Raw genomic sequence first — 21230 nt, forward strand, 5'->3', positions numbered from 1 at the left:
GTGATTGTATAATTATGTTCTTATGTTCTTATTGACAGATTTTTGAACCCAATAAGGGAGTGAAGGGTTATGAGGAGCAGGCTGGGAAGTGGAGCTGAGCCCAAGATCAGATCAGCCATGATCTTATTAGATGACGGAGCAGTCTGCTCCTGCTCCTATTTATTATATTCTTATGTTCTTATAAAGCCAAATGAAATAGTTTAAGGGAATGGAAAAGGTTAGTCTGGAATATTATTTTAAACTAAAGTGTGAGTCCAGGACAAGTAGACACAGATTCATACTGGTAAAAGGTAAGTTTAGGATTGATGTCAGGAAATTCTTCTTCACACTTTGTATGGAATAGACTTTAGATAGAGTAGTGGAGGCAGCAATCATGGAATCCCTGAAGAAACAATTGGATGCTGAAATGGGGAGATTCCAGGATGTTTCTAGATTGATGAATTAAGATGGGCTGAGTGGCTTCCATGTCCATATTTATCATGTGATCTTGGGAATGAACAATAAAAGATTGTAGGCAGACCTAAAGCACAGATTCTTGACCAGTTACTTATTAATCAGGAAATGATTAGAATATATATATTACACTCAGGATTGGCATGCTTCTCTTAGCCATGTTTAACATTAAATTGAAAAAGTTTCAATTATTTTAGAGAGTTTAATCTCCTGACCTCCCGAACAATAGTGGAACTGTAAAGAATCAGCTGAGCATTCCTCGGACTGATAAAATGGGCAGTGTCAACAATAACTTACCACCTTGTTGTGAATCTTGTTTAAAAACTCCCATCACTGAAAGAAAGCAGCAGCAGAATTTTCAGTATGTTCTACGAGATTGTTTGCTCTGTATTTGCATTGAATGTAGGCTCATCACAAAACTGAATAAATGGAGACATGGCTTACATTTGTGTGATACTGACATATAGATCAAGAGGGACCAAAGGTTTGAGCCCTGATCTGCACTGAGTTAGTTATTTTCAGCTATGGTATTAGGGATGTTACAAATTGCCCTCAGCATCTTTGGGCTAGAGAGGCAGAAAGCCAGCTTGCTGGAAGATTATATTTAGGGACATCAGGTGAGGACAAAACCAAGCTAAATTTAGATGCCTCAGACAGCTGACCATCACTGTTGAGATCCACACACAGGTATGGTACTATAGGACAGCTGACATGGCTATTACAGCACAAAATAAGTCACCACCTTCAGCAGAAAAGAGGTGGTACGAAGGAATGTAGGAGAAAAGTTAGTTGTATAGTCAGTCTGAAAAGCCTCCACTCAAAAATCAAGTATTTTGTCTATTTCAAAACAAAGTGTGTGTGTATATCTTAAGTTTATCAGGGGAAGTATAGCATTACTCTTTTTATTTTGTTAATTCATTTGAGAACTTGACTTTAAAAAAACCTAGATATCATTTTAAGAATTTACTGATTATAATATACCCCTTTCATCTGTTTATTACTAAAACTGGTTCTTTGTATCTAAAAGATGAACTATTTTTATGAATGCTAGGTACAAGCAAGACTTCAGTGAATTTGTGAACTCAACAATTTTTCACAGTAATCATGACGCTCCTCAGGATTTCAACACCTTTGTGGCTGAAGTACAAAAGACTATCAGCTCCCTTCGAAACCAGGTTTGGATAATAATCTAAAGCACAATTGTTATGCCAGTACATTTAGATTAGGATAATGACAGATTTATAGGCATATGCACATATCTAATGGTGGGAGATATATATTTTGCTGAAAAAGCAAGTGGGTAATTTTAACCTAACTATTCATTGAAGTCAATGGAAAGTAAAATAGTCCATGTGTACAAAAGGCAGCTAATCTGATGCCTTTCAGTTTCCGGGTTAGGTTAAAATGACCCCCACCCCTCACAAATGTGTATTTGAATCTCATTTAACAGCTATCATATACAATAACATTTTATATCAAACTACAGTCTTCTCTAAATTCAAAGTTGCTAATGCAAATGATTTGATAAATAATACTTTCAGCATTAAAATCCAGCTTTTTCATTTAAGAAATTAAAAATGTATTCTCAATGATAGCCACCGCATACATTCTGGTAGTCAGTTCAAATATGGTATTAGTAGAGCCCAAGAAGCTAAAAATAGTGGTGGCAAAAGAACCTTAAAAGGATTCGAGCAAATAAATCTTAAAATAAGAACTTTATAGGCCCAGAAATCCCAGTCGGCTGCTTCCGGCGATTGAGGGAAAAAGTTTAAAAAGATGCGCACTTACCTGAAGCTGTTGTGCCCACACGAGTTCCTGGTCCTGAGGCCTCCACTCACTGCGCGTTGCAGCGCGAGCACATCAGGACATCCGTAGAGCTGGAGCTGCAGTCACATGGCTCTGGGCAGCCAATCAAGGTAAAGTGTGTTCTCATTCATAATAATGGGAACTCCAACTTACGGCGTTCCCATCATTATGAATGAGAAACCCCCCAAACACCCAAAATACTAATAAGTAGAAAAAAAACATCACGTATTTTTATTAATTTAAATTAAAGTTATTTATATATTATGAAAAAATATATATTTTTCCGATTTTTTAAGAAGTTTTTTAAATTATGGTTTAAAACCTGAGGACTAGGAGAAATTTAGAATTCAGCAGAGAAGGACAAAGGGTTTAATTATGAGGGGGAAAATAGAGTATGAGAGGAAGCTTGCCGGGAACATAAAAACTGACTGCAAAAGCTTTTATAGATATGTGATGAGAAAAAGATTAGTGAAGACGAACGTAAGTCCGTTGCAGTCAGATTCAGGTGATTTTATAATGGGGAACAAAGAAATGGCAGACCAATTGAACAAATACTTTGGTTCTGTCTTCACGAAGAAAGACACAAATAACCTTCTGGAAGTACTAGGGACCGAGGATCCAGTGAGAAGGAGGAACTGAAGGGTATCCTTATTAGGCAGGAAATTGTTTTAGGGAAATTGATGGGATTGAAGGCTAATAAATCCCTGGGGCCTGATAGTCTGCAACCCAAAGTACTTAGGGAAGTCCTAGAAATAGTGGATGCATTGGTGATCATTTTCCAACAGTCTATCGACTCTGGATCAGTTTCTATGGACTGGAGGATAGCTAATGTAACACCACTTTTTAAAAAAGGAGGGAGAGAGTAATCGGCTAATTATAGACCAGTTAGCCTGACATCAGTAGTGGAGAAAATGTCAGAATCAATTATTAAGGATAAAATAACAGTGCATTTGGAAAGCCGTGACAGGATCAATCCAAGTCAGCATGGATTTATGAAAGGGAAATCATGTTTGACAAATCTTCTCGAATTTTTTGAAGATGTAACTAGTAGAGTGGACAAGGGAGAACCAGTGGATGTGGTGTATTTGGACTTTCAAAAGGCTTTTGACAAGGTCCCACACAAGAGATTGGTATGCAAAATTAAAGCACATGGTATTGGGGGTACTGTACTGACGTGGATAGAGAACTGGTTGTCAGACAGGAAGCAGAGAGTCGGGTTAGATGGGTCCTTTTCAGAATGGCAGGCAGTGACTAGTGGAGTGCCGCAGAGCTCAGTGCTGGGACCCCAGCTATTTACAATATACATTAATGATTTGGATGAAGGAATTGAGTGTAATATCTCCAAGTTTGCAGATGACACTCAACTGGGTAGCAGTGTGAGCTGTGAGGAGGACACTAAGATGCTGCAGGGTGACTTGGACAGGTTAAGTGAGTGGGCAAATGCATGGCAGATGCAGTATAATGTGGATAAATGTGAGGTTATCCACTTTGGTGGCAAAAACACAAAGGCAGAATATTATCTGGATGGCGGTACAGATTAGAAAAGGGGAAGTGCAACGAGATCTGAGTGCTATGGTACATCAATCATTGAACGTTGGCATGCAGGTACAGCAGGCGGTGAAGAAAGCAAATGGTATGTTGGCCTTCATAGCTAGGGGATTTGAGTATAGGAGCAGGGAGGTCTTACTGCAGTTGTACAGGGCCTTAGTGAGGCCTTACCTGGAATATTGTGTTCAGTTGTGATCTCCTGATCTGAGGATGGACATTCTTGCTATTGAGGGAGTTCCAGGTTAGATGCAGGAAGAATGTTCCCAATGTTGGAGAAGTCCATAACCAGGGGACACAGTCGAAGGATAAGGGATAAGCCATTTAGGACTGAGATGAGGAGAAACTTCTTCACTCAGAGCGTTGTTAACCTATGGAATTCTCTACTGCAGAGAGTTGTTGATGCCAGTTCATTGGATATATTCAAGAGGAAGTTAGATATGGCCCTTATGGCTAAGGAGATCAAGGGGTATGGAGAGAAAGCAGGAAAGGAGTACTGCGGTGAATGATCAGCCATGATCTTGTTGAATGGTGGTGCAGGCTCAAAGGGCCGAATGGTCTACTCCTGCACCTATTTTCTATGTTTTTATGTTTAAAATAAACTTACCGTAGTGGGGAGGATTTTTAACAATAAAATGTGTTTTATAATTTTATTTTAAAATGTTTTTGTGTATTTTATAACTCTTACGCCTTTTAAAGTAAGTTATGTGCCTGCTTTTTTTAGGCGTGAGAGTTTTCAGCAAATTTGCAGGGCAAGATATGGGTATATACCGTATTCTTGCTCATGCAAATGTCCTCGCTCCCAAGATGCGGAGGATCTGTCAAGCTCCAGCTTGACAGATCGGAAAAGCCTGTTTTCAGCACATGCGCATTGTGCACTGAAAACCGGCTTTTGCAATGCCTTCCCGGGTCCGTACACACTCCGTACGGACCCGGGAGGCCGGAATTTCTGGGCCATAATGTTAGCAAAGTGCTACAACACTGCAGAAGAGAAGCTTCTACTCGCTATCACCCTGGCAACAGAAGAAACTGTCCACAAATGAATTATCTGGTCCTGATAGAGGAGCAGTGCCTTTGGAGGCTCCAATTCCACAAGGAGCCAATGACTGAGTTGTGTAACATGCTGCAGGAAGACCCTCCACTGAATTCTAGGCAATGTACGGAGCTGCTGATGCTAGTGAAGTTAACAGCAGCCTTAAAAATATTTGCTTTGAGATAATTCCAGACTAGTTCGGCTGAACAGCCTGTTTTTGTGTTGTGGTTTCTAAGACATTCTTTCCAGGGAGCCACTGGAGACATTATTAACATCAGTCAGTCTGCATTGCATCACTGCATAAAACAGGTGACTTATGTATTGTTTGCCAGAGCAAGAAGCTATCACTTCTGCCATGAGAAACAGAGAACAACAGGATAGCGCCTTAGTTTATTTTTTGAATGGTATGATTTCCAAAAGCCTTTGGTGTCTTTCATGGCTTCATAAAATCTTACTTACCTTCTACACACTTTGTGTTCCATACATGAACAACGAGGACACAAACAGCAATGACCAGATAATGGGCTCTATTTTCATCAAGATTGTGCGCCATTTTTTGGTGTCCAAATGTTTTTTGGAGTGAAATACTCACTTTCCAACTTTTGCCAACGTTTGGACACTGGCGCCGACCATTTGCGGCAGTTGAAAAATTTTTGGTGCAGACACGAGTCAAAACGGGATTGGGCTCCGATTTTGTGGACTGAATCAATTTTGGCTATCCACAATTTTTTTCAGCGCGGTGAACACTGCACAAAAGCCTCGCAAAAAAAACGTATGTAAACTTAAGGAATCACCGTGGTGCACAAGAGGACGGGAGCGAGGCAATTGAATACACAAAATAACTTTTTTTTCACAGCGAACTCTTTTTGGAGCAATGGAAGAAGATTTCCGGACCAAAAGGACTGCTCCCCCCGCTGCAATCCCGGGCCGAAAAGACAGCTCCCTCCCAGCTGGATACACTGCAATCCCGGGCCGAATGCCCCCCCCCTCCCCCCCCCACCACTTGGTCCCGCCCCCTCTGCGAGTTCAAGTTCGGGAGCGGGAGGGCCATTCTGCCAGGGATTACAGCAGGTCCAGCATGGGGGGAGCGGGGGGGAGAGGTCCTTCGGGGGCCCGGGATTGCAGCTGGTCCAGCGGATTTCACTTTTTAAATGCTGGATTGTGTGGTATAGAAATGAGCAGGTTAATCATTTTGGGGTACAGAATACAGCAGTGATCAACTGCTAATGATGTCTATGTTTTGGTAAAGTTGTCTTATGATCACTAATCCCTCAGTGTGAATGATAATATGAATCAAAGACAGGAGTGGGCTTCAGCTTGCTTCAGCGTCTCTGCCCAGGCAACTTCAGCTGTTCGCGCATGCCCAGAGAGTTTTTGGCGCAGACTTGAAGCACCGCCCCCCCAGACGAACTTCGGAGAGCGCTGCGACAAATTCAAATAATTCTTTGGCAAATGTCTTGACTTTTTTTTCCGGCGCAAATGGGCACAAAAACAATTGTCCATACATCCTCCTGGGCACCAAAAATCAGCAAAGAGGAAAATAGAGCCCGATCTGTTTTTTAGTGATGTTGATTGAGGGATAAAAATTGGCCAGGATACTGGGGATAACTCCTCTACTCTTTTTCAAAATAATGCCGCAGGATCTTTTACATTCTCCTGAGAGTGCAGACGAGGCCTCAGTTTAACATCTCATCTGAAAGATGGCACCTCCAACAGTACGGCACTCCCTCAGTACCACACTGGAGTGTCAGCCTTAATTTTTGTGCTCAATTCTCTGTGGTGAGACTTCAACCCACAACCTTCTGACATGGAGCAAGGGTGCTACCTACTGAACCACAGCTGACACTGATAATGATGAAATCATCTGTTTTAGTCATGTTGGTTGATGGATAAATATTGTCCAGGACATCAGGGTGAACTCCCTTTGCTCTAATTCAAAATAATGTCATGGAATCTTTTACATCCATCTGAGAGGGCAGACGGGGCCTCGGTTTAAGGTCTCATCCCAAAGGCAGCACCTCTGAAAGTGCAGCCTTCTTCAGGACAGCACTGAATTGTCAGTCTAGATAATGTGCTCAAATCTCTGGAGTGAGATTTGAACCAACAACTTTCTGACTCAGGTGAGAGTGCTATCTTGGCTGATAGTGTGCTTAGTGCTCCTATTTTTCAAGATTTATGTGTAACATTAGAAGTATAGTTCTATGACAGCAATAAAGTATGGCCTGTAGCAAAATAAGCAGTGATTAATTTAAATACTGTGTATTTTGCTTCTGTGATGTTGCACCAAGGTGAAAGTGAACTGTAGTTGGCATTCACCGTAAGGTTGTACACTAAAATTGCTTAAAGTGCAAGCACACTTTTAGCGGCAACTTTCCTGAATCCTGAAAGTTTCTTCATCATGGCTTATATGTGGGAAACACGCTGTGCATTGGACATTTGTCATTACCAGAAGTTGCCGCTCTGCTCCTAAGAGGACCATCCTTCTTTGAAGGATCTCATGGAGCAAGACCACCAAAACTGCTTCCACAAAAGGAACCATGCTGCACCTCTCCTTCCGTGTAGCAATTGTCAATTGCAATCTGGAAAAAAATCTTCACAATGAACAGCCTGGCTTTAATAGAGTAACAGGAGTCTTTTAACAACTGCTCATGTTCATTCACCCCAGCAAGTTTCCTGAGCATTATATGATCTGTGTAGGGAGTAGCATGCTATTATTCAAATGAGCTGATCTCTTGAAATGATGCAAGGTCAGCTTTGATCACTACTGGCTCACTGAGCACTATGTTTGCAGCAATCCCACAAAAAGAAATTTAACACAAATGAATTTGCCAGTGCAGTCAAAATCATAGAAATTTACAGCACAGCCATTCGACCCATCGTGTCTGTGCCGGCCAGTAAAGAGCTATTCAGCCTAATCCCACTTTCTTGGTCTGTAGCCTTGTAGGTTACGGCACTTCAAGAGCATATCCAGGCACTTTTTAAATGTGATAAACATTTCTACCTCTGCCACCCTTTCAGGCAGTGAGTTCCAGACCCCCACCACCCTCTGGGTGAAGAAGGTTCTCCTGAACTCCCCTCTAATCCTTCTACCAAATACTTTAAATCTATGACCCCTGGTTATTGACCTCTCTGCTAAGGGAAATAGGTCCTTTGTTTCCATCTATCTAGTCCCTTCATAATTTTATACACCTCAATCAAGTCTCCCCTCGGCCTCCTTTGTTCCAACAAAAACAACCCCAGCCTATCCAATCTTTCCTCATAGCTAAAATTATCCTGTCCTGGCAATATCCTCGTATATCTCCTCTGTACTCTCTCTAGTGCAATCACATATTTCCTGTAATGTGGTGACCAGAACTATACATTGTACTCTAGCTATGGCCTAACTAGTGGTTTGTACAGTTCAAGCATAACCTCACTGCTCTTGTTCTCTATGCATCGGCTAATAAAGAAAAGCATCCTGTATGCCTTCTTAATTACCTTATCTACTTGTCCTGCTATCTTCAGGGATCTGTACACATGCATTCCAAAGTCCCTCTGTACCTACGCATTTCTCAGCATCCCTTGCCTTGTCAACCCTCCCTAAATGCATTACCTCATGCTTCTCCGGATTGAATTTCATTTGCCACTTTTCTGCCCACCTGACCATTCCATTGATGTCTTCCTGCAGTTTACAACTTTCTTCCTCACTATCAACTACACGGCCAATTTTTGTATCATTTGCAAACTTCTTAAACATGCCCCCTACATTGAAGTCTAAATCATTGATGTATGCCATAAAAAACAAGGGACTTACGACTGAGCCCTGCGGATCCCCACTGGAATCAGCCTTCGAGTCACAAAAACACCCATCAACCATTAGTGCACAGAGTGAGTTAAATCCTTAAGTGCATAGGCTGATTCTGCAATTCCAGCTGTATTCACCGAGAGCATACCTTGGATAATTGGCGATGCACAACTTAGAAAAGGGAATTCATGGGCTGCGTATTTCTCAAGATACACTCCTTGCAAGTGACGAATTGTAAAGTCACCCCTTATTATGGCATCAGTTTATACTATTGCTAAATGTCTCTGCTTTTATTTTCGGTGATTAGGTCACATGACGATTTATGAAATCAATTCATGGTCATTAATTTGCTCGATGATTTGAATTTCATTAAAAACTAGCAATATCCAAATTATTAAACATCAGTTCAGCTTTTTGTATATTTCATAGCTTTACAAAAACTCAACCAATTAATTTTTTAATAGCATTGAACTAGAAATATATCAAACTATAAGCTAACTGAGAATCTCGGTCAGAATATCTATAGGAAAGCTCACATGGGTATATCAGCCTTTGTATTAAACTGGAGAGGGAGAGAAAATGAAACCGTTTTTATTTCATTTTGTGCATTTAACCCATTTATTATTTGGATCATATTAAGGACTTTCTGTTCCTGGTATATACAGCATTTTAAGTTAGCTCATTCTCATCACTGACATTGAATTGTGTTAATTTTAAAATATTTAATTTGCTCTAGACATGCAACTTAATTAAATAACCCTATATAGGTTCATTAAAGATCTTGAACCACAGTTCAGTTATTCATGGCGGGTTGTTCCAAAGTTAATTATCTTAGCTCAGAGTAAGGTTTCTACTCCCCATAAAAAATTATGTCAATAGGAAATTTCTATTACAGTTACCTGAGGGGTTTTGTACCACATTAACATTTTTGGCATGAGGATTTTCAACCTCTGGTGTCATCAGAACATTAGAAATGTAAAGGAAGAGAAAAAGTAATTTGGCTCACTGAAGCTGGTCCATCCAGTACCTAACACTCCAAGCCTGGCTTCTGACTGCTTGTTGAATATTCCAAAAGTCTGGACCTCATCTACCTTGCTTGACAGATTATGCTAAACATTCATCACTCTTTGCTTAAGGACATAAATTTATTTTTCACTAGTTTATAATTATGATATCTGGTTCAATAAGCCTGCCTAACTTTAAAGTAATATTCTGGATTTAACTTATCTAAAGCATTTGGTATTTTATATACCACAAAGAGATTCCTCTCCTCTCCCCGCATCTTCTTTCTATGCTGTGTTGAGCTTTCTAACCTTTCCTCATCACTCATCCCCATTTACATTTGGAATCATTATTTTTGCTTCTATCTGCTTGTTTCACTTCTTAGCACCTCCTCCAATGCTCCAGTATCCATTTTATAGCATGGCAACCCGAACTGTACGCAATACCCCAAATGTAGTCTGATCATTGCATTGTACAGCTTTAAGCATAACCTTGGTAAACTTGTATTCCACTGTTCTGGCTACTTCTCTGCATTTTATTAGCTTTTTAATTGCCTCACCACATTGTCTAGACAGAATGTGTCAGATGCCATAAAGAATGCTGATCTATCTCAGGGATCTGTAGCAAGATAAAGCATTTCCTTTTGGTTGAATTAATTCAGCAGAGTAATCATAACAAAAATGTTGTCTTGCACGTTAAATTATAACCCTTTTTTCTCCCTCATCCTATTCTAACCTGCATTTTTTGTTAAAATGCAGTGTTTACAATAAATATACACTGATGTCTGCTTCTTCACAGCTAATGTCTTGGTTTAGTGGCGTCTCGCTCCAATTAAAGTGGTGGCCAAACTGCAATACAATGAAAAATGTATTTGTTGTAATTATCACAATTTAGCTATCCAGGCTACTGTCATCATCATTAAATGTTGAAAGGGCATTAATATAGCAGGAATTAAATGTTATCTCTGCTATGTGTCTCCATGTTGTAAGTGAAACCCCAGGAGTAGCCTTTAACAACATTTAGTTATGTAGTGTATGGAGAAAGAGTCAGACCGAACACTGTGAGCTCAAAGTAAACTGTGATCTTAGTCTTTTATTGCAGGTCTCCAGAGTGCCTCTCCAAACTGTGAAGCCTCCTTAAATACCTGTGCTCCCAAGGGATTATGGGATCCTCTGGGACTCCAAGGGATGAGCCCTCTGATGGCTGTACAGAGTAAATACAAGTCCACATATATAACAACACTCCCCCCCCCCCCGCCAAAGTCAATAGTGTAACTATTTACAATATGAGTCGATCTGGGGCCTTTCTTGCCCTGGTTGATCATCTCGGTGTGAAAGCTGGTGTTGTTGAATCATTTGTTGGGCCCTCACTGGGCTGCTGTGCAGCTGGCTTTGCTAGACTTCCTGGTGTGTTGGGCCCTGCAGGGCTGCTGTGGATGATGGGTTCTGCTTCGTGGTCAACCGTGTGCATGTTGGAGGATCAAAAGAGGTAGGGTCCAAGGTGGGTTGCTCAGGATAGTCCGTGAATCTGAGTTTGATTTGGTCCAAGTGTTTCCGGTGAATGAGTCCATTTGAAAGTTTTACCCGAAACACCCTGCTCCCCTCTTTGGCCATGACAGTGCCGGGAAGCCACTTGGGACATTGTCCATAATTTAATACAAATACAGGATCATTGATTTCAATTTCGCGTGACACATTTGCGCTATCATGGTATGCACTTTGTTGAAGCTGCCTGCTCTCTACCTGTTCATGCAGATCAGGGTAAACTAACGAGAGCCTTGTCTTATGTACTCTTTTCATGAGCAGTTCAGCAGGTGGGATCCCAGTGAGTGAGTGGGGTCTTGTGTGGTAGCTGAGCAGGACTCGGGATAGGCAAGTCTGCAGTGAGCCTTCAGTTACCCTCTTCAAGCCTTGCTTGATGGTTTGCGCTGCTCTCTTTGCCTGACTATTGGACGCTGGTTTAAACAGGGCAGATGTGACATGTTTGATCCCGTTACGGGTCATGAATTCTTTAAACTCAGCACTGGTAAAACATGGCCCATTGTCACTCACCAGGACATTGGGTAAGCCATGAGTGGCAAACATGGCCCGCAGGCTTTCAGTGGATGTGCTAGCCAACATTATCTCACATTCAATCCACTTGGAGTACGCGTCTACAACCACAAGGAACATTTTACCCAAGAACGGGCCTGGATAGTCAACGTGTACCCTAGACCACGGTTTGGATGGCCAAGACCATAAACTTAGCGGCGCCTCCCTGGGTGCATTGCTTAACTGCGAGCATGTATTACATCTGTGACTGCAGGACTCTAAGTCCGCATCGATACCGGGCCACCACACGTGGGATCTGGCTATCACTTTCATCATTATGATGCCTGGGTGGGTACTGTGGAGGTAATTGATGAAGGTGTCTCTGCCCTTCTTGGGGACCACTACTCGATTGCCCCACAGAAGGCAGTCTGCCTGTATAGACATTTCATCTTTGCACCTTTCTGCATTTCCACTGGGACACTGGTCCAGCTCTCATGAAGCACACAGCTTTTGACTAGAGATAATAAGCGGTCCTGGCTTGTCCAGGTTTTCATCTGCCGGGCAGTGATAGGTGATTGCTCACTCTCAAATGCTTCCATAACCATGGCTAAATCTGTGGGCTGCGCCATTTCCATCCCTATGGTGGGCAATAGCAGCCTACTGAGAGCATCGGCACAGTTTTCTGTGCCTGGCATGTGGCGGATGGCGTAGTTGTATGCGGACAACGTGAGCACCCATCTCTGGATGCGGGCCGATGCGTTGGTATTTATCCCTTTATTCTCGGAAAACAGGGATATAAGTGGCTTATGGTCAGTTTCCAATTCGAATTTTAGCCCAAACGGGTATTGATGCATTTTCTTTACCCCATAGACACACGCTAAAGCTTCTTTTTCAATCATGCTGTAGGCTCTCTCAGCCTTAGACAGACTCCTGGATGCATAAGCAACCAGTTGCAGTTTCCCGAAATCATTAGCTTGTTGCAATACACACCCAACGCCATATGCTGACGCATCACATGTTAGTACCAAACGCTTACATGGATCATACAACACAAGCAATTTGTTTGAGCATAACAATTTTCTCACTTTTACAAAGGCATTTTCTTGGCTTTTGCCCCAAATCCATTCGCCCCCTTTTCATAGTAAGACATGTAGTGGTTCTAGCAGTGTGCTGAGACCCAGTAAGAAGTTACCAAAGTAGTTCAAGAGTCTAAGAAACGATCGCAGCTCTGTCACGTTCTGTGGCCTCAGTGCGTCTCGATTGCCTCTGTCTTCGCGTTAGGGGTCTGATGCCATCCGCCACAATCCTCCTTCCCAGGAACTCCACTTCAGGCGCCAGGAAAATGCACTTCGAGCATTTTAACCTGAGCCCACATGGTTGTCGACTAAGAACCTCCTCCATGTTCTGCAGGTGCTTGACTGTGTTCCGACCTGTGACCAAGATATCGTCCTGGAAGACCACGGTGTGTGGGACCGACTTCAGTAAACTTTCCATGTTTCTTTGGAATATCGCCGCCGCTGATCGGATTCCAAACAGGCATCTGTTATAAACAAAAAGATCTTTGTGCGTGTTGATGTAGGTGAGGGCCTTCAATGATTCCTCCAGTTCCTGCGTCATGTAGGCTGAAGTCAGATCCAGCTTCGTGAATGTCTTTCTTCCAGCAGCGTTGCAAAGAGGTCATCGGCCTTTGGTAGTGGGTATTGGTCCTGCAGGGAGAAATAATTGATAGTTACTTTGTAATCGCCACAGATTCTGACGGTGCCGTCTCCCTTGAGGACTGGGACAATCGGACTGGCCCACTCACTGAACTCGATCGATGAGATGATGCCCTCTCTTTGCAACCGGCCTAGCTCGATCTCTTCGGTGGATTAGCCGATTAGGTGGATCTGCACTTTTGCTCCTTGGAATTTCCCGATGCTTGATTTGAACAACGAAGGAAATTTGTTTAAGACCTGGGCATACGAAGTGTTGTCAGCGGGCGATAGCGCTCGGAAGTCGTCCCAGTTTCAGAGTATCTTTCCCAGCCAGCTCCTGCCGAGCAGTGTGGGACCATCGCCTGGTACCACCCAGAGTGGTAGCTTGTGCACCGCTCCATCATAGGAGACCTTTACATTAGCACTGCCGATTACAGGAATCTTTGTGTAAGTTCTTAGTTTCTTGCGAACTGGAGTTAAGACTGGCCTTGAGGCCTTGTTGCACCACAACCTTTCGAAAGTCTTTTTGCCCATGATGGACTGGCTCGTGCCCGTGTCCAGCTCCATTGACACCGGGAGTCCATTTAGTTCAACATTCAGCATTATCGGGGAACAATTTGTGGTGAATGTGTGCACCCCATGTACCTCTGCTTTCTCTATCTGAGGCTCTGGTTCGTCGTGATCCTCCATGGATCTGTCCTCCTCTGCAACATGGTGGTTTGCAGGTTTAACAGGCTTTGCAGCTCACCTGCACACTCGTTGGAGATGTCCCACTGTTTCACAGCCCTTGCAAACGTACTCTTTCAATTGACATGAATGGAAACGATGATCATCCCCGCAGTGCCAACAAGGTGTTAATGGCCTTGCATTCATCACCATTGAAGGGGGACTCTGAGTCATCTGCGGACGTGCAGCTGCAGGTGTATGTGACCTGCCCTGTATGTTACGATTCGAAAACAACATCACTTTGTTCACAGTACTTGGAGCAGGACTTGTGTGCTGAGATATTTGTTTCGTATTGTCACTGGTGGCAATGAACGCCTAGGCTTTCGCTATGGCCTTACTCAAGGTTGGGGTCTCTACAGTCGAAAGTTTGCGAAGTATGGTTGCATGGCCAATGCCAAGTACAAAAATGTACCTGAGCATGTGCTCCAAATGTCCTTCAAATTTGCAATGTCTTGCAAGGTGTCTTAGCTCGGCGACATAAATTGCCACTTCATGGCCTTCAGACCTTTTGTAGGTGTAGAACCGGTACCTCGCCATCAGAACGCTTTCCTTCGGGTTCAAATGCTCTCGGACCAGTGTGCACAAATCGTCGTATGATTTCTCTGTGGGTTTCGCTGGAGTGAGCAGATTCTTCATGAGGCCATACATTGGTGCCACACAGATGGTGAGGAGGATGGCCCTTTGTTTGGTCGCGCTCTCTTCCCAATCTAGCTCGTTGGCCACGAAGTATTGGTCGAGTTGCTTTACAAAAGTTTCCCAATCATCCCCCTCTGAGAATTTCTCCAGAATGCCCACTGTTCTCTGCATCTTTGGGTTCGCTATCTGTATCTCGTCGCCAGTTGTTGTGTATGGAAAAAGAGTCAGACTGAACACTGTGAGTTCAAAGTAAAGTGTGACCTTAGTCTTTTATTGCAGGTCTCCAGAGTGCCTCTCCAACCTGTGAAGCCTCCTTAAATACCTGTGCTCCCAAGGGATTTTGGGATCCCTTTGGACTCCAGGGGATGAGCCCTCTGGTGGTTGTACAGAGTAAATACAAGTCCACGTATATAACTACTTATGCAGTTGATTTTATGTTTATAAGACTTCCATTTATACAGTGCTGTATCATGTCTCAAAGCGCTTCACTTATACAATGCATTGCTTTGAAGTAAAGTAACTTTTATACAAGCAAATACAGCACAATCCAACAAAACCCAAAGAAATGAAGACGCAGTTAATCTGTTTTTGGTGGTGGTGATTTAGGGAGGGGAAGCTCGGACACGGGAAGAAGTCCCTTCTCTTTTTCAAATAGTATCATAGATTCATAGAATGGTTCATCACCATCATCATAGGCAGTCCCTCGGAATCAAGAAAGACTTGCTTCCACTCTTAGCATGGGTTCTTAGGTGGCTATACAGTCCAATACAAGAACTACAGTCTCTGTCACAGGTGGGACAGACAGTGGTTGAAGGGTGGGCGGCGAGTCTGGTTTGCCGCAGGCTCCTTCCGCTGCCTGCGCTTGATTTCTGCATGCTCTCGGTGATGAGCCTCGAGGAGCTCAGCGCCCTCCCGGATGCACTTCCTCCACTAAGGGCAGTCTTTAGCCAGGGACTCCCAGGTATCAGTTGGGACGTCGCACTTTATCAGGGAGGCTTTGAGGGCGTCGTTGTAACATTTCCACTGCCCACCTTTGGCTTGTTGGCCGTGGATGAGTTCCGAGTAGAGCGTTTGCTTTGGGAGTCTCGTGTCTGGCATGCGAACAATGTGGCCTGCTCAGCGGAGCTGATCAAGTGTGGTCAGTGCTACAATGCTGGGGATGTTGGCCTGGACGAGGACGCTAACGTTGGTGTGTCTGTCCTCCCAGGGGATTTGTAGGATCTTGCGGAGACATCGTTGGTGGTATTTCTCCAGCGACTTGAGGTGTCTACTGTACATCGTCCATGTCTCTGAGCCATACAGGAGGACAGGTATTATTACAGCCCTGTAGACCATGAGCTTGGTGACAGCTTTGAGGGCCTGGTCTTCAAACACATTTTTCCTTCGGCGGCCGAAGGCTGTACTGGCGCACTGGAGGCGGTGTTGGATCTCGTCGCCAATGCCTGCACTTGTTGATAGGAGGCTCCCGAGATAAGGGAAGTGGTCCACGTTGTCCAGGGCTGCTCCGTGGATCTTGATGACTGGGGGGGCAGTGCTGTGTGGCAAGGACAGGCTGGTGGAGAACCTTTGTCGTACTGATATTTAGCGTAAGGCCCATGCTTTCGTACGCCTCAGTAAATACACTCATAGGTTACAGCACGGAAGAAAGCCATTCGGCCTGTCGAGCCTGCAAGAACACCTCAGCTAGTCCCACCAACCCCCTCCCCCACCCTTTCCCAGTAGCTCTGCAAATTTTTTTCTTTCAGATACTTATCAAACTCCCTTTTGAAAGCCACGATCGAGTCTGCCTCCACCACCCTTTCAGGCCGTGCATTCCAGATCCTAACCACTCGCAGTGTAAAACATTTTTCTTATGTCGTCTCTGGTTCTTTTGCCAATCACCTTAAATCTGAGTCCTCTGGTTTTCGACCCTTCTGCTAATGGGAACAGTTTCTCTCCATCTACTCTGTCCAGACCCCTCATGATTTTGAACACCTTTATCAAATCTCCTCTCAATCTTCTCTGCTCTAAGGAGAACAATCCCAGCTTGTCCAGTCTATCCACATAGCTGAAGTCCCTCATCCCTGGAATCATTCTCATAAATTTTTTCTGCAACCTCTCTAAGGCCTTCACATCCTTCCTAAAGTGCAGTGCCCAGAATTGGATACAGTACTCCAGTTGGGGCCGAACCAGTGTTTTATAAAGGCTCATCGTAATTTCCACGCTTTTGTATTCTATACTTCTATTCTTGAAGTCCAGGATCCTGTAAGCTTTTTTAACTGCTTTCTTATCCTGCCCTGCCACCTTCAATGATTTGTGCAAACATATCCCTAGGTCTCTCTGTTTGTGCATCTCCTTTAGGATTGTACCCTTTAGTTTACATTTCCTCTCCTCATTCTTTTTACCAAAACGTATCACTTCACACTTTTCTGCATTAAATTTCATCTGCCATGTGTGCGCCCATTCCACCAGCCTGTCTATGTCCTCTTGAAGTTTATCGTTATCCTCCTCACTGTTCACTTTACTTCCATTTATGTGTCATCTGCAAATTTTGAAATTGTGTCCTGTACACCCATATCCAAGTCATTAATATATATCAAGAAAAGCAGTGGTCCCAGTACCAGCCCCTGGGGAACACCACAGTATACCTTCCTCGAGTCCGAAAAAGAACTGTTCACCACAACTCTCTGTTTCCTATCACTTAGCCAATTTCGTATCCATGCTGCCACTATCTCTTTTATTCCATGGGCTTCAATTTTGCTGGCAAGCCTATTATGTGGCACTTTGTCAAACGCCTTTTGCAAATCCATGTACACCGTGTCAACCGCATTGCCCTCATCAACCCTCTCTGTCACCTCATCAAAAAACTCGATCAAGTTGGTTAAACACAATTTGCCTTTAACAAATCTATGCTGACTTTCTTTAATTAATCGACACTTGTCCAAGTGACTGTTAATATTGTCCCTGATTATTGTTTTTAAAAGCTTCCTCACTACTGAGATTAAACTGATCGGCCCATAGTTACTGGTTTATCTTTACACCCTTTTTGAACAAGGATGTAATATTTGCAATTCTCCAGTCCTCTGGCACCACTCCCATTTCTAAGGCGGATTGGAAAATTACGTGCAGTACCGTCATGATTTCTTCCTTCACTTCCCTCAGCATCTAAGGATGCATCCCATCTGGTCCTGGTGACTTATCTAGTTTAAGTACAGCCAGGCTTTCTAATATGTCATCTTCAACAATTCTCCTCTATCCAGTATCTCCTCTACCTTCTCCTTTACTATGCCTATGGCAGCATCTTTTTCCTTGGTGAGGACAGATGCAAAGTACTCATTTAGTACCTCAGCCATATCTTCTGTCTCCATGTGTAGGGCTCCTTTTTGGTCCCTAATTGGCCCCACCCCTCCTCTTACTATCTGTTTACTACTTAAATGCACATAGAAGACTTTGGATTACCTTTTATGTTAGCTGCCATTCTATTCTCATACCCTCTCTTTGCTCCTCTTATTTTCTTTTTCACTTCCCCTCTGAGCGTTCTATATTTAGCCTGATTCTCAGATGTATTCTCAACCTGACATCTGTCATATGCACTCTTTTTCTGCTTCATCTTACTCTCTATCTCTGTCATCATCCAAGGAGCTCTGACTTTAGTTTCCCGAGTGGGAATGTACCTTGACTGTATTTAAACTATTTCCTTTTTAAAGGCACCCATTGTTCCACTACAGTTTTTCCTGCCATCTTTGATTCCAATTTACCTGGGCCAGATCCGTTCTCATCTCACTGAAATTTGCCTTCCTCTAATTAAGTATTTATACTCTAGATTTCTCCCTGTCCTTTTCCATAGCTCATCTAAACCTTATGATGCTATGATCACTGTGACCTAAATGTTCACCTGACACTTGCTCCACTTGACCTACCTCATTCCACAAAACCAGATCCAGCAATGCCTCTTTCCTTGTTGGGCAGGAAACATACTTGTCAAGAACCATCTCCTTAACAGAAATTCTTCCTCCCCTCTGCCCATTACACTACTATCCCAGTCTATGGCCCCAAATTTCCCCAGCCGCTTAGAGCGGCGTAGTTAGATGTGGTGCGCCGACTTCCTGGGAGAAAAAAAGCGGCAAAAATTTACCTTTGAATTTGGCTGCTCCCTCGTCAACTGGATCCATCGGCGTGGTGCTGTAGAGCCTGGGGGAGGGGGCAGAACTTCAGCCGCACTTGCTCAGCGCGGCCGGCAGGGGAGCGGGGCTTGATCCAGCGTTTTGTGTTGTGCCGGTAGGGGCACGCATGACCGTTTGAGCATGCGTGCATACGCAATGGACGGTTCAGTTTGTGCGCATGCGCAGTGCAACAGGTAGCTTGGCAATCGGCCAATGAAAGAGAGCATCCTCAGAATCCTTGGTTATGGAGCATATATAAAGGTGAGGTCTGAATATTGATTTTTGTGTGACTGAGGGAATGGAAAGGAGTGCTGGATTGGTGTAAGAGAGGTGTAAGCGTGATCTTTGAACATTACCTGCGTTTGAGTCCAATAGATGAATGGCGCAAGAGCGTGCAAGATGAACCAAGAATTTCCTCCATGAGGAAGTGGAGAAACTAGTGACGGTATTTGAGGAGAAATGGCTAGAGCTGGATATCAGCAAGAGTGGTCCGTCAAAAGTCTCACCCAAGGAAATGAGAAAAAGATGGAACCTCGTTGCAGAAGAATTCTCCGCTGGGGTCACCACCGCAAGATCTGGAAGCCAGTGCAAGAAGAAATGGCAGGACGTTGGTCAAGTAGTGAGTGCAAGTAATATCTTCATCTTTAAATTGAATTGCAGTGGAAAATGTGAGCATCTGTATTTGTCCCACCCATCGGAAGCGCACCATATCTGACAATTAATATTTTCATCTTTGCAGAAGAAATTGGCCCACACCAAGAAGGAGAGAACTAGAACAGGAGGAGATCCACCAAATCTGCACCAACTGACACCCCTGGAACAAAGGGTTGCTGCCTTACTGACTCGCACCGGCAGAAAAAGAATCAGCTCTGCACAAGCTGGACCCACATGTGAGGGTGAATCATTAAAATGCATAGTTGCCCTTCAAATCAACCTGCTGACTGGCCTGTTACGCATGAGACTACTCATGCCACCTATCCTGTCCCCTCCTGTGCTGCTAACCATTTGACTTCTGTTGTCTTTTGCAGAAGAAGACGACACTCCTCAAGATCCTGAAGATCCAGATGCATGCACTCCAGACCTAGGTGGGTGGGGGGAGGAAGTGGTCCATGGAAATGTGTGCACGGGAGAATGATGACCGTGATATGGATCAGGCAATAGTACAGGGCATCATACTGCCAGAACCCTCCATGAGCTCCTCGGCAACATTCACACCTTCTGAGGTCGCGGGTCCAAGTGGCGGTCGGGAAATGCATCTTGGGACACCCAGTCCTCCACCGTCACAGCCTGTGCCTCGCACTGGAGGGGTGCCACTAGGCAGACCCACGGCAAGGGGAAGGAGAATCCGACCAGTCTCTCCTGAGAGGCAGCCCTCAGCAGAGGTTACTCAGGTTGTTTCACTGGGTGAGGAGACCAATGCCCTCACAAGATCACTCATGGCAGCCGTCGGTGGGGTGCGTGATGAGGTCGCGACACTGTCGGGTGAAATCTCTGCACTAAGATGGGAAGTGAGGACGGGCATTTCAGAGGGTGTGCAGACGATGGCAGATGCCATGAGGGAACTGGCTTCTGCAATAAGGGCACAAAGGCCGGAGACTCAAATGCCACTCCCACTTCACTCCACACACCAGTCACCGGTCAGACCCAAGCCTACACCACCCCCCCCCCCCACCACCATCACCGACCCTATGAGGAAGTTCACTTACCCCGAGAGGTGGGTGAGGGATGGGTGCAGACTTTCTTTCCTGTTGTTGTTGGTGTCATTGAAGTGCAATCTAAAATTGACAATAAAAGATATTTGTATCAAAACTGAATCATCCTCCATTAAGACCACGCAACATTTAGGGTCAACTGTAAAAAGTAAAAATCCCTTACCCCTACAGACATGTGTGCCTGCTGCCCCTAGCCCTGGCGGGACAGATAGCCGGTGCGTTCTGCAGTTGGCAAGGCAGGACTGCTCTATTTTCAGTAGCTGATTTATCTTTTATTTATTTGTGATGATGTGCAGTTGTTGTACTGAAAATGTTGTAATGTTGTGCTGATGTTGTGAAGGTCTTTAGTGCTTTGGAATCCTCTAACTCACCTCTATCTCTGGCTACCTGTAGGTTTTCTGTGCCTACAAAAGTGGCCACATACACTGGCCTAAGTTAGTTTGGAGTAACTTTCAGCTGGCCAAATTTGCTTCTATGGCCAGATGAGGTGTAAGTGGCTTGTCACACCACCTTTTGGAGAGAACAAACAAAACTAGAAAAAAACCTAACTAACTGACTTACATTGGAGCAAGTTAAATGGGGAAATTTGCAATTTTTAAATTACTCCAAAAAAAGCTATTTACTCCAAAAAAACGGGGCAACTCTTGGGGAAATTTGGGCCCAATAT

The 21230-nt window shown here is 43.9% G+C and overlaps 1 protein-coding gene across 1 annotated transcript in view; it reads left to right on the forward strand.

The window, feature by feature from the left end:
* LOC139275249 (peroxidasin homolog) overlaps nucleotides 1–21230 on the forward strand; it is an 813818-nt gene that overhangs the window by 784910 nt on the left and 7678 nt on the right. Inside the window, exon 21 of the mRNA XM_070892453.1 lies at nucleotides 1505–1628. Within this exon, the coding sequence (XP_070748554.1) occupies nucleotides 1505–1628 (124 nt within the window). The remainder of the gene's footprint in view (nucleotides 1–1504; nucleotides 1629–21230) is intronic.

Source organism: Pristiophorus japonicus, chromosome 1, assembly GCF_044704955.1.
Source record: "Pristiophorus japonicus isolate sPriJap1 chromosome 1, sPriJap1.hap1, whole genome shotgun sequence".
Taxonomy (NCBI): Eukaryota; Metazoa; Chordata; class Chondrichthyes; family Pristiophoridae; genus Pristiophorus; species Pristiophorus japonicus.